Raw genomic sequence first — 13,458 nt, 5'->3', positions numbered from 1 at the left:
TATGCTTGGCATTCACTTCTGTGTGCGAAAAGCCGTAGATATTATGGGACTGGGCTGGCAGGCAAAGGCAGTGCCTTTAAAGTTTGACGCTTTGTACTTCTCCCTATGTCCGTTTACACGGCAGCGTTTTAACAAGTCATAAATCATGCTTTTAGAAACCGATATCGATAATTTTCAAACATATACCGATAATTTCCGATATTACATTTCCAACCATTTATCGGCCGATAATTTCGGCAGTCCGATATTATCGGACATCTCTAATAAAAACGCAATAAACGCGTACGGAAATTTGACTCTAAAATCACAAACAAAACAAAACACCGTCGGAAAGCGGTAATCGGTTAAAAAAAACAAACAAGTAAACCGGAGTTTTGACCCGGAGAAGGCGGGGTTGTAAAAAAAAAAAAAATATGTGGACTTCCGGAAATGTCCGTCCTTTCTAATTTCAATGCGTAAAAAGACACAAAAAGTGCGTTAACGCCAACACTGCTTATGTATAATGACTTCCCTCCATGAAACACATTTTACATACCATAAGATGATGCGCCTAAACCTGCATGTTTCGCAGTAAACATTGTCTTTTCAACTGTCTTCTTCTTGATGTAGACGGGCAAAAGAAAATATAAAGAGAGCAAACACAGCCAAACGTTTCTTTCCCTAGTAATTAATTACATTTATTGAAGAGTAATTATGTTTGTAAATCAGTTACTTGTTTCGTAAAGAGTAACTATCATTAATTACTTTTTAAAAGTAATTTATATATATATATATATATATATATATATATATGTATACACACACACACACACACACACACACACACACACACACACACACACACACACACACACACACACACACACACACACACACACACACACACACACACACACACACACACACAGTACAGGCCAAAAGTTTGGATGCACCTTCTCCTCATTCAATGCGTTTTCTTTATTTTCACGACTATTTCCATTGTAGATTGTCACTGAAGGCATTTAAACAATGAATGGACACATGTGGAGTTATGTACAGAGCCAACCTTTGCTCTGATTACTGCTTTGCACACTGTGGCATTGTCTCGATGAGCTTCAAGCACACCTGTGAAGTAAAAAACATTTCAGGGCACTACCTCTTGAAGCTCATCGAGAGAATGCCAAGAGTGTGCAAAAAAGTAAGCAGCGCAAAGGGTTGCTTTTGAAGAAAGTACAACATAAAACATGTTTTCAGCTATTTCACCTTTTGTGAAGTACATAATAACACATAATAGTCTTGCCGCCCTCAGTGACAATCTGCAGTGGAAACAGTCATGAAAATGCAGAAAACGCAGTGATTGAAAAGGTGTGTCCAAACCTTTGGCCTGTACTGTATGTTCATGCTTGAACCTTTTCACTTTTTCACTCAGACTTTAATTCTGATAATTTTGATGATAATGGTTTACAGTTTTTTTTTTTTAAACCCCCCATTTTTTCTGAGATTTTCAATACGAAATATTCATAAGCTATAAACCAAAATCATCCAAATTATATCAAAAGAAGGCTTGAAATATTTTGCGTCTGTCATATTAGTTTCACCTTGTAAATCAAATTACTTGAATAAACAAACCTTTGCACGATATTTAAATATTTTGAGTTTCACTTGTACATTTTCAATATTTTCCTATTAGAAAGTGCGGTATACTTTTATTTCAAACCCACGAAGCTACATATTAAATACCATTATACATTTTTGTTTTTTCAATGAATTGAGTAACAGTATATCTTGTGGCCAGTTGAATGAAGGTATTGTACATTTTCACCCATAACTTCTATTCCATTTGTCATTTTCGTGGCTAAAGCAAATTAGTTGCCAACATAAATTGGAATTGGGGGTTAAATCACCATAAATCATTCCCTGCTGCCCACTGCTCCCCTCAACTCCCAGGGGGTGAACAAGGGGATGGGTCAAATGTAGAGGACCAATTTCGCCACACCTAGTGTGTGTGTGACAATCATTGGTACTTTACTTACTTTACTTTACATACTGAAGCTCGCCTAACTGTTTTTCTCTGTGAATGTATAGGGAGAAGCTCTCAGGCGATTATGAAGCCCTGAAAGACCGCCTCAAAAATCTTCCGGATAAAGTGTCTTATGACATCATGGTAAGTTTTGAGTTTATTTAACATACACCAGAAATAAAGCACACATTTTGATGTAAACTAGCTGCTTGATGACAGGCAAATTGTGACCGACTTTTTTGTTTCAGTTTTTTTTTTCTCCAACTCTGTTGACCTGCTAACATGCGTATGGTTTTTCTTCTTCCCCATCTGCTGTTTTTTTTTTTTCCATCTTCACCCCGGTGAACAGGTGCCATTCGGCGCTTTGGCCTTCATGCCCGGGAAGCTGGTGCACTCGAACGAGGTCACCGTGTTGCTCGGTGACAACTGGTTTGCAAAGTGTTCTGCCAAGCAGGCCGAGAAACTCGTCGACCACCGGATGAAGTGTAAGACTCGTTTGATTTTGTTTGTCTTTTGATTGTTTCACAGTCTGTGGAAAAAGCGCCACATTGACTCATGCTGCGTGTCAAACGATGCACGGCTGAGCCCAGCAGAGGGCGATGTTGCATTAAGTCAAAGTGTTGCTTTAAAAAAAAAAATGTGGAAAAGTTACTGCTATTCATTTTGTTTAAATAATTTAAATATGATGGGTGTAATCTCTAATATAGGATTACTTCCAGGTCAAAAAATCTCCTGCACGTGACATTTTGAAATGTCAATACATTGTTATTCCTGTTGCTTAATCTAAGTGAACAAACAAAGCTGAATTCTCATATCAATACATTGTTATTCCTGTTGCTTAATCTAAGTGAACAAACAAAGCTGAATTCTCATATCAGATCCACCGGGGGCATTTAAAAATCTCTGATGAGAATGTTGTTAGAGTGTTAAGTGACGCAGAAATGAGCAGCCTCACATCCCCCATCCCAAATATTGTGTGCCCCAGCCTGCCCTGCTATTACAGAGCTAAGTGCCGCAATGCAAACATAGCCAGCTGAAATGTGTCAGACAGCGACGGGCTTGTCAGGCCTCCTGTGTTTGACCTTTTCTCACTTCCACTTGATGCACACACTGAAGGGGCTCCCGATCGCCATGGAAACAAGAGCTCTCTGCTTGCTTTTTGTAAAAGGGCTTAATTGTTGTGAAGATTTAATGATCCGAAGTGGTATTCAGGGCAGAGGATATTGTGTGCGGTTTGAGTCATAATTCGCCCCTCGACTTTGAAACAATCATTAAATGTTTAGTTTTGCACGGCCTGCAGCCACGTTTGTACTTCATCGGTTTGCCACCAGCAACCACGACGCTCATTTAGGTCTTGCCTTACCTTTTGTTGCAGACGTGAGGAGCGAACTGGATGGTTTGTCCAAGACAAGAAAAAACTTTGAAGCAAGAGTTGGAATGGTGAAGGACTGGGAAAACATCTCATCCGTATGTTGCCTTTCATTCAAGTCACCGCAGAATAAACATTCAAATGTGCACACTTTTACAGACTAAGCTTGTGTTTTAGAAAAAGGGGGGCTACATTGACATCAGAGAGGAGGTCGGACAAAACGAGACCACTAAAGGTATTGCCTATTTTTATTGGTTCCACTTAGAGCTGGGTAATTTAGGAAAAATTCATATCACAGTTTTTTTTTCTTATTAGTTGATATTGATATGTACGGAGCCCCTAAAGGAACATGGAGGGAAACAAATATTTTGCAAGATCTCGCGAAATGTTTTTTTTCTATGTCAGTGAACGGGAAGTAAAACAGACAGAGCGATAATGAACCGGAAGTGAAAGAGCCTATCCATCATCTGTGGGAGAATTTTATTGATTTCTATTTTCATTGGCCTAACATATAAAGACATCAAATGCTATTATTGTCCCACAACAGAGCACAGATGAGGGGTAGGCTCCGGCATGCTCCGGCTGTCTGTTTCACTTCCGGTTTACCATCGCTGTGTCCGTTTTACTTCCGGTTCACTGTTATAAGAAAAAAAACCTTTTGCAAGATCTCTCTTGGCATTCTCTCAATGAGCTTCAAGCACACCTGTGAAGTGAAAACCATTTCAGGTGACTACCTCTTGAAGCTCATCGAGAGAATGCCAAGAGTGTGCAAAGCAGTAATTAGAGCAAAGGGTGGCTATTTTGAAGAAACTAGAATATAAAACATGTTTTCAGTTATTTCACCTCTTTTTGTTAAGTACATAACTCCACATGTGTTCATTCATGGTTTTGACAATCTGCAATTTAAATAGTAGGGGTGTAACGGTACGTGTATTTGTATTGAACCGTGTCGGTACGGGGGTTCCGGTTCGGTGCAGAGGAGTACCGGACGAGTTCCACACGAACATATGAAGTCGGCGCCTATGCTAAAGTCTTAACAAGCTGCTCCGCTCCGTTCTGCCTCTATGTCTGTCTGTACACAGCACCCTGCATTGTCCCTCCCACAAAACCATCTGATTGGTTACATACAAAGCCAATCAGCAGTGCGTATTCAGAGCGATGTAACAGCCAATCAGCAGTGCGTATTCAGAGCGATTTAGTCAGCGCTTTAGCATCGAGCAGATATGAGTTTAGGAGGGGAGAAACGGACTCTTCCCAAATTATACTAAACACTTCCTAGTCAACTAATGTCTAAACATCACTATGAGCCCGTTGCACTTCTAGAAACAAACTGCAACTCAGCTCGCTCGCAGTTCTGGCTTTAGGTGAAGGCTGGTTAGCTTTTAGCGTAACGTTAGCTCATTTTGCGGCGCGTGTGTGCGCGCGTGCGTGTGTGTGTTACGGACAGTGTTGATTGAGGTGTGTTGAAGCAGCAAAAAAGGACATTATAATAAATGAAGAGTTTCTGTCTGTGATAGTGTATATAATAATGTAAGTGCATCATAAAGCCTACATGAAGTCCATGGTGTTCAGGGATGAATAGTCTCTCCTATTGCTATTGTGCTATTTTTTTCATCTTTAGTTACATTAATCATTAGTAATGTAGCAGCCTAGTTTTGAATGGCAGGTAGCCTGCTATCACATGTTGACAAAAATATAATATTTACTTAATAAAAGTCTACTACAGGCTGCTCAAATGCTGTAATAAATTAAGCATGATGAGTTGATTTGAAACTGTTTAATGTTGCACTTTTTATATGTAGAAGAAAAGTTGTGTCATTTTATTTAATCAAAGCAACAATTTGAGGCAGTTCAATGTGGATTAACGTGGGCAGAATTATTATAGTGTTCCCAATGTTAAAAGGATCAGTCCATTGTTTACAAATTACGTAAATAAATAACCAAAAAATGAATATTTTGTTGTTTTCTTACTGTACTGAAAATGAACCGAACCGTGACCTCTAAACCGAGGTACGTACCGAACCGTAATTTTTGTGTACCGTTACACCCCTAGTAAATAATCATGAACATAAAGAAAACATGTTAAATGAGAAGGTGTGTCTAAACTTTTGGCCTGTACTGTATATCAGTATAATTTAATCACCCAGCCCTAATGCAACTCAAAGTCAAATCACATTGAAGTTTAGAAGTTTAAACAAACTTTGGTGAACCTTTTATTCTTTCTAACAGGAAAGCGTAGAGTGGCTCACAAACCGCATTCAAAGCCCAAGCTGGATGCGGTGCTGGATCTGGAAGAGGAAAGTGAAGGAAGTAGAGAAGAGCCCCAACAAAACGGGAGCACAATGGGCTTTATGACTCAGAAGGAGTTGTGGGCTCGATTAGATGAACTTGAGAAACTGGAGAATCTGCAAGATGAGCATGACAGGTACGTCATATTCAGTCATTCGGGTGCCCGATGCCTCGTCATTGGGGCTCTCCACATACCAAAAACGACATGGTAATTTAGCATGTTTTTAGGAACTACCATGCGAGCTGTGTAATAAGTATCACTGATCCCAACGGTTTTGATTTTCTTCATAGGAACATTAGTCAACATTTAATAACACCTTAGCCATTTTTTGGAGATCATTATTTCATCACAGCAATTGGGTCGGATGTGACGTGTCTGTTACTGAAAAGGCTAGAAGTGTGTGTGTGACTGGTGAGAAAAAGAGAGAACTTGGCGGTGGTCGTGTTTGAACAGGACAAGAGTGTTGACTTAAATAGGTGTCTTTCTAGTTCCTACCTGACCTGTTTATCAGAACCGTCGATTACAATAGTTCACCATTTGCAGTGCTTTAATATTCATTTTATTGTGATGAAAAGCATCAATTTTCCCTTGGAGCTTTCACTGACAGTAGCTCTTGCTGTGTTGATCACATAGATTCGGTGTCACAGAGAAAAAGGTTAAATGATAAATAATGGGTTGTACTTGTATAGCGCTTTTCTACCTTCAAGGTACTCAAAGCGCTTTGACACTACTTCCACATTTACCCATTCACACACACATTCACACACTGATGGAGGGAGCTGGCATGCAAGGCGCTAACCAGCACCCATCAGGAGCAAGGGTGAAGTGTCTTGCTCAGGACACAACGGACGTGACGAGGTTGGTACTAGGTGGGGATTGAACCAGGGACCCACGGGTTGCGCACGGCCACTCGCCCCACCGCGCCACGCCGCCCCCATTTGTAGGTTTAAAGATATACATTTACTTTATCCTCTTCTCCGCTCCACTTCAGTAACGCTGTTTCAACTTAAAAAAAACTCTCCTAACCGTGCCAAGAGATTTGTTTTGGTTGGTCTTTGGGAATCTAGTCTGCAGATGCTCAGTAGCATGGAATAATAGTCCATTGCACGAGAAGTAAAAGCAGAGGGGCTGTCAAAAACAATAATGAGTGATAAAGCCTTTTATCGTATTTTGAAGCGTATTCCTTATTATTTTTCATTTTATTTATGTATTTCGAACACAACAAATTAAACTTTCTCTCCATCTACACAATTCAAAAGAAATAGCATCTCCAATACAATATTGTAATCTGAAAAAAACAGAAGTAATATTGAACGAAAATGTAAAAAATGGAAACCTGGAGCAGGAAAAAGCAAAAGCTCATAATGACCTGCTCCATCATTGAGGTATAACGATCAGATTTTTTCATTACAATACAACAAATGATGACCGTATACAACAATATTTAGTGTGTAAATACAAGATAGAATTAATGTACTTTCATATGATCTTTCAAGCTGGGTTATTGATTTCCAATTTTACATTTAATTTTGTTTTTGACCAAGTTTAAAGATGATGTGTTTTTGTCAAACTAATGTTTTAATTTAATCTTGCTGCCTCATGTCCTCCCCGGAACAAAAACAATATATGTTTTGTCAACAAAAAACACAAACTTCAAATAATATCTTACAAATGTCATTGATGATAAATATTTGGGGACTCAATATTGATCCTTGTGGGACACCATAGGTCAGTGGTTCTGAAATGGGGTTACGCATACCCCTGGGGGTACTTGAAGGTATGCCAAGGGGTACGTGAGATTTTTTAAAAATATTCAAAATTTAGCAACAATTCAAAAATCCTTTTATAAAAATATTTATTGAATAATACTTTAACAAAATATGAATGTAAGTTCATAAACGTGAAAAGAAATTCAACAATGCAATATTCAGTGTTGACAGCTAGATTTTTGTGGATATTTTCCATAAATGTGGATGTTAAAGATTTCTTTTTTTGTGAAGAAATGTTTAGAATTAAGTTCATGAATCCAGAGCGATCTCTTTTACAATCCCCAAAGAGGGCATTTGAAGTTGATGATTACTTCTATGTGTAGAAATCTTCATTTATAATTGAATCACTTGTCTATTTTTCAACACGTTTTTAGTTATTTTTATATGTTTTTTTCCAAATAGTACACAAAAGACCACTTCAAATGAGTAATATTTTGAATATTATACAATTTAATAAATCCGAAACTGATGACATAGTGCTGTATTTTACTTATTTATTTCTTTTTTTCAACCAAAAATGCTCTGCTCTGATTAGGGGTTACTTGAATTAAAAAACTGTTCACAGGAATCTGAAAAAGGTTTAGTACCACTGAAAAAGGTTGAGTACCACTGAAAAAGGTTGAGCACCACTGCCATAGGTAAATCCCCTGACCTATTTTCACAAACTGTTTTCTATGAGACTTTTAGCCAATATAAAGCCACCCTTTGGGGACCATGCATTTCCATTTTCCTAAACAATATATCATGGTTAATTGTGTCAAAAGAGACATTTCTTTTAATAATGTAAAACTTTATTGAATATTTTTTTATGAGATGTTTTTTATGAAAATCTTAGGGCCGAGGGCAACACCACACCCATCCTTTTTTTCCCCGTGTATATTTTTTCTTCTGAGTCATTTAAATGTGTTCCTTCAGGTTGTCTGACCATGCAGACCTTGTCAGCGAGGACACGTCGTCGTCATCTTCTTCGGAGGAGCAAAACGAGACAGACTCCTGTCCTCCGGTGAATGGACTGCGACCCCATGGCAGCACACTCCCTCGTGAAGTCATAAAAGAAGACGATGAGGAAGACAGCAGTTTGCCGACCATTTATTTCTCTCACACAGTCGAGCCCAAAAAGGTCAGTGCGTTAACTGCACAGCTGCCTTGTTTTGGACTCTCTTTTAGAGCTTCCCTGCCAAATCGGTCTCTGTTTGCTGTAGGTGAGGATCAACACAAGCAAGAACACCATGCTGAAGTTCAGCGATAGGAAAGAACCGAAAGACAATTCAAAACGAAAAAAGAAAAATGGTCACCGCACTGGAAACTCTCATCGTGAAGTTCACAAAATTCAAACACCTGCAGACATCTACAGGTTTGTCTGTGCCATCAAGTAAACTACATTTAGTGCAACTAGTTCGACAAATCCCGTTTCCATATGAGTTGGGAAATTGTGTTAGATGTAAATATAAACGGAATATAATGATTTGCAAATAATTTTCAACCCATATTCAGTTGAATATGCTACAAAGACAACATATTTGATGTTCAAACTGATAAACATGTTGTTTTTTTTGCAAATAATCATTAACTTTAGAATTTGATGCCAGCAACACGTGACAAAGAAGTTGGGAAAGGTGGCAATAAATACTGATAAAGTTGAGGAATGCTCATCAAGCACTTATATGGAACATCCCACAGGTGTGCAGGCTAATTGGGAACAGTTGGGTGCTATGATTGGGTATAAAAGCAACTTCCATGAAATTCTAAGTCATTCACAAACAAGGATGGGGTGAGGGTCACCACTTTGTAAGCAAATTGTCGAACAGTTTTAGAACAACATTTCTCAACGAGCTATTGCAAGGAACTTAGGGATTTTGCCATCTACGGTCCGTAAAATCATCAAAAAGTTCAGAAAATCTGGAGAAATCACTGCACGTAAGCGAGGATATTACAGACCTTTGATCCTTCAGGCGGTACTGCATCAAAAACCGACATCAGTGTGTAAAGAATATCACCACGTGGGCCCAGGAACACTTCATAAAACCACTGTCCGTAACTACAGTTGGTCGCTACATCTGTAAGTGAAAGTTAAAACTCTACTATGCAAAGCGAAACCCATTTGTCAACAATGTCCTGAAACGCCGCCGAGCTCACCTAAGATGGACTGATGCAAAGTGTGAAAGTGTTCTGTGGTCTGACGAGTCCACATTTCAAATTATATTTGGAAACAGAGGACGTTGTGTCGTCCAGAACAAAGAGGAAAATAACCATTCGGATTGTTATAGGCACAAAGTTCAAAACTTACACATCTGTAATGGCACCATTAATGCTGAAAGGTCCATTCAAGTTTTGGAACAACATATGTTGTCATCAAAGCAACGTTATCATGGATGCCCCTGCTTATTTTAGCAACAACAGCGTGGCTTCGTAAAAAAAAGAGTGCCGGTACTGTCCGGCCCCGCCTGCAGTCCAGACCTGTCTCCCATTGAAAATGTGTGGCGCATTATGAAGCGTAAAATACGACAGCGGAGACCCCGGACTGTTGAACGACTGAAGCTCTACATAAAACAAGAATGGGAAAGGATTCCACTTTCAAAGCTTCAAGAATAAGTTTCCTCAGTTCCCAAACGTTTATTGAGTGTTGTCAAAAGAAAAGGTGATGTAACACAGTGGTGAACATGCCCTTTCCCAACTACTTTGGCACGTGTTGCAGCCATGAAATTCTAAGTTAATTATTATTTGCAAAAAAAATAAAGTTAATGAGTTTGAACATCAAATATGTTTTCTTTGTAGTGTATTCATTTGATTATGGGTTGAAAAGGATTTGCAAATCATTGTATTATATTTCCATCTAACACAATTTCCCAACTCATATGGATACGGGGTTTGTACATCCTGTGGTATTTCTAAGGTTTAACTTTTGTTTTCATCCTTAAGGCTGTATGTGGATTTAAGGAATGGCGCGCCCATCCCCAAAAAGTCCATCCTGAAGTCGCGTAGCCGGGAGAACAGCGTGTGCAGTGACACAAGCGAAAGCAGCGCGGCCGACATCGAAGAACGACGCATGCTGTGCCGTGGATTCGGTCACGATGAGGCCATGCCCAGTGACAACAGTGCCAGCGACGGCCTTACAGAGGAGGACAGCCCTACAGGAATGCCGACGCATCCCACCGGACGATTTGAGGTAAAACCGCACTGACTTTGTTTCTTACTCCTATTGTCTTCGTGCCTCGTTTTCACCAACCAACAAGGAGACGATGCAAGCTGACAGCGCTGTAAATGTCACCTTCCAATTGATTTATCTAAAATTAAGAAGTCACTGTTCTATTGCAGTCATGTAGGTTACAGTAATTTACATCATAAAGCACAGTCGTGTATAGAGAGAGTATGGCAAACAGGTTTCAGGCGATCTCCTCAATGATCAGTCAAGATTGCTAACAACTTTGAGTTTCCGGCGCTACCTCGTTAGTTGTAGAATGTGCGGTTGTGCTGCATGGGGCTGCTCCACCCGCATGAATTATGGAAATCCTCAATATCGTTTTCCCCGCCACCCGGAAAAAAGACAAATATGGGAAGAGAAGGTTTGCCGTCAAACACTGGAGAGTCACCAACTACAATGTCTTGTGCGAGGTAAACACAAGACACAACATCGGCATTTTGAAAAGGAGAAAACACAAAGAAGATAAGTCAGACTTGTTTTCATTGAATTAATGCAGATACACGCATTGGCTGACTATAATTTATAAGGCTCTTTTAGGTTGAATGCCTCCATACTTGTGTACTTTGTTACAAAGAAAAAGCAGCTCTTATGCATTAAGCTTTAACAATTTGTATGTTTTAACTGTTACGGACTGAATTTGGCAAAAGAGCTTTTGGCATTGCTGCCCCTGTGGCATAGAATGCATTGCAGACGAAAGTGAAACTCATTTAACTACTTCCATTCGGAGCCTTTCGTTCTTTTCTGAGGTACAGACAGCGAGAGACGTTTGCACAGTGCCTGTGTTTTTAAAAGGTGTAAATCTTTATTGTTTTACATTTCTCTTTTATGTATTTTAAAATGTATGCATTAACGTATTACTTTTTAAAAAATGTTCTGTGACATGTGCTCTTGACCTCTGGGCCAGGTCACCCCTGTGAAAGAGATCTTGATCTCAATGGGTTTCTTATCTGGTTAAAAAAAGGTTCTATAAGAAGCTATTACAAATAATTATTTTGATTCTGATTGATTGAAACTTTTATTAGTAGATTGCACACTTCAGTACATATTCCGTATAATTGACCACTAAATGGTAAGTTTTTTAACTTTTTTAAATCGGGGTCCACGTAAATCAATTCATGGTACAAATATATACTATCATCATAATACAGTCATCACACAAGTTGATCATCAGAGTATGTACATTGAATTATTTACATTATTTACAATCCGGGGGGTGGGATGACTTAATTAATTAATGTATTTCAGAGATGGTTTGAAAAAAACAGACAATCTTTGAATCTCAGTAAAACTAAAATAATGCTATTCGGTAAAAGTTGGAGATAAGTTTAAATACAAATATTTGGAGAAAGAGTAAAATAAACCACATTGTGAGTGTAAAACTAGATGAGAAAATGAACTAGAAATTTCATATAAGAATATACAACATAATGTGGCAAGAAATACATTAATAATGAATAAAGCAAATTTGTTCTGGACCAAAAATCTCTCCAAATTCTCTGCTGCTTGCCAGTGTTAACCTATCTGAGTTAATGTGCAGAAATATGGGGAAATAACTACAAAAGTACACTTACCCTATTTCCTTGAATAGCCGCCGGGCATGTAATATGCACCTGCCTTGAATTACTGCCGGGTCAAACTCGCTCACCAAGTTTATTAGCGCATGCTTACTCTTACCGCCGGTTCAAATTCGTGACGTCACGAGTGACGCTTCCCCTGTCGTCTTTTTCAATATGGCGGGTGAGTTTATTTTGCTTTTACTATGTGTAAACCAGGGGTCTTGTTCCACAGCCATACAGATCACACTGATGGTTGTGATATAAAACAACTTTAACACTCTTACTAATATGCGCCACACTCTGTGAACCCACACCAAACACATTTCGGGAGAACATCGGCTCTGTAACACATTATAAACGCAACATAACACTTACCCAGAATGCCATGCATCTATGACTCTTGGCTATATTATACACACCCTAACACCAACCCCCCCCCCTCCCATGCGTCGGTTGAAGTGGGCGGGGTTGGGGGCGCGTGTATAATATAGCCAAGAGTCATGGATGCATGGCATTGTGGGTAATTCTTATGTTGCGTTTATAATGTGTTACAGAGCCGATGTTCTCCAGAAATGTGTTTGGTGTGGGTTCACAGAGTGTGATGCATATTAGTAAGAGTGTTAAAGTTGTTTATATCACAACCTTCAGTGTAAAAGGTATGGCTGTTGACCAAGTATGCATTGCAATCTCGTATGAGAAGCAGCGAAATGCATGCGTCCGGCCGGCATGCAGATAGCCTAGTGTAAAGGTGGCCGCGAGGACGTGTTGTAGAGCAGTGGTCCCTAACCACCGGGCCGCGGCCGCAGAATAATTTTTTATTAGTTTTTTTTTTTTTTTCATCACACAATTTTTTATTGCATGCCATTGGTAAGCGCAGGGGTGAGAAAAGGTTTTAAAATGATTAGCGCCTACTTACTTTTACCACATGCCTTGATTAAGCGCAGGAGTGAGAAGAGGTTTTAAATTGATTACGCCCCGGCGGGTATTCAAGGAAAGATGGTATTCACTCAGAATGTTACATAAAAGAAAGATTAGTTAGAATAAAACATAAAGAGTGATACATACGATGATTACAAATATATTGAAGGCAGCCACCACAGTTGACATACTTCACAAAAAAGTCATAATTCTCTATGATTGTTGGTCCAAAGCTAATGAAGATGTTGGCAATTATTGTGGTCGTTCTGTGTATTTTTGTACGTTTATTGCGCCGTCAGGCACACGTTTGTGAGCCTGCTGGTCAACACTGCATGAATGTAGCAGCAGCATGGGT

General features: G+C 39.2%; 1 protein-coding gene across 1 annotated transcript in view; it reads left to right on the top strand.

Annotated features, from left to right (window-relative positions):
• uri1 (URI1 prefoldin like chaperone) overlaps window positions 1–13,458 on the top strand; it is a 33,048-nt gene that overhangs the window by 12,265 nt on the left and 7,325 nt on the right. The window contains exons 3-10 of the mRNA XM_061917842.1: window positions 2,065–2,143; window positions 2,349–2,484; window positions 3,375–3,466; window positions 3,546–3,603; window positions 5,598–5,793; window positions 8,343–8,547; window positions 8,630–8,781; window positions 10,347–10,593. Of these exons, the coding sequence (XP_061773826.1) occupies window positions 2,065–2,143; window positions 2,349–2,484; window positions 3,375–3,466; window positions 3,546–3,603; window positions 5,598–5,793; window positions 8,343–8,547; window positions 8,630–8,781; window positions 10,347–10,593 (1,165 nt within the window). The remainder of the gene's footprint in view (window positions 1–2,064; window positions 2,144–2,348; window positions 2,485–3,374; window positions 3,467–3,545; window positions 3,604–5,597; window positions 5,794–8,342; window positions 8,548–8,629; window positions 8,782–10,346; window positions 10,594–13,458) is intronic.

Source organism: Nerophis ophidion, linkage group LG12, assembly GCF_033978795.1.
Source record: "Nerophis ophidion isolate RoL-2023_Sa linkage group LG12, RoL_Noph_v1.0, whole genome shotgun sequence".
In the NCBI taxonomy this organism is placed as follows: domain Eukaryota; kingdom Metazoa; phylum Chordata; class Actinopteri; order Syngnathiformes; family Syngnathidae; genus Nerophis; species Nerophis ophidion.
Note: the sequence above shows the minus strand (reverse complement) of the source record. Positions and strands in the feature narration are given on the sequence as shown.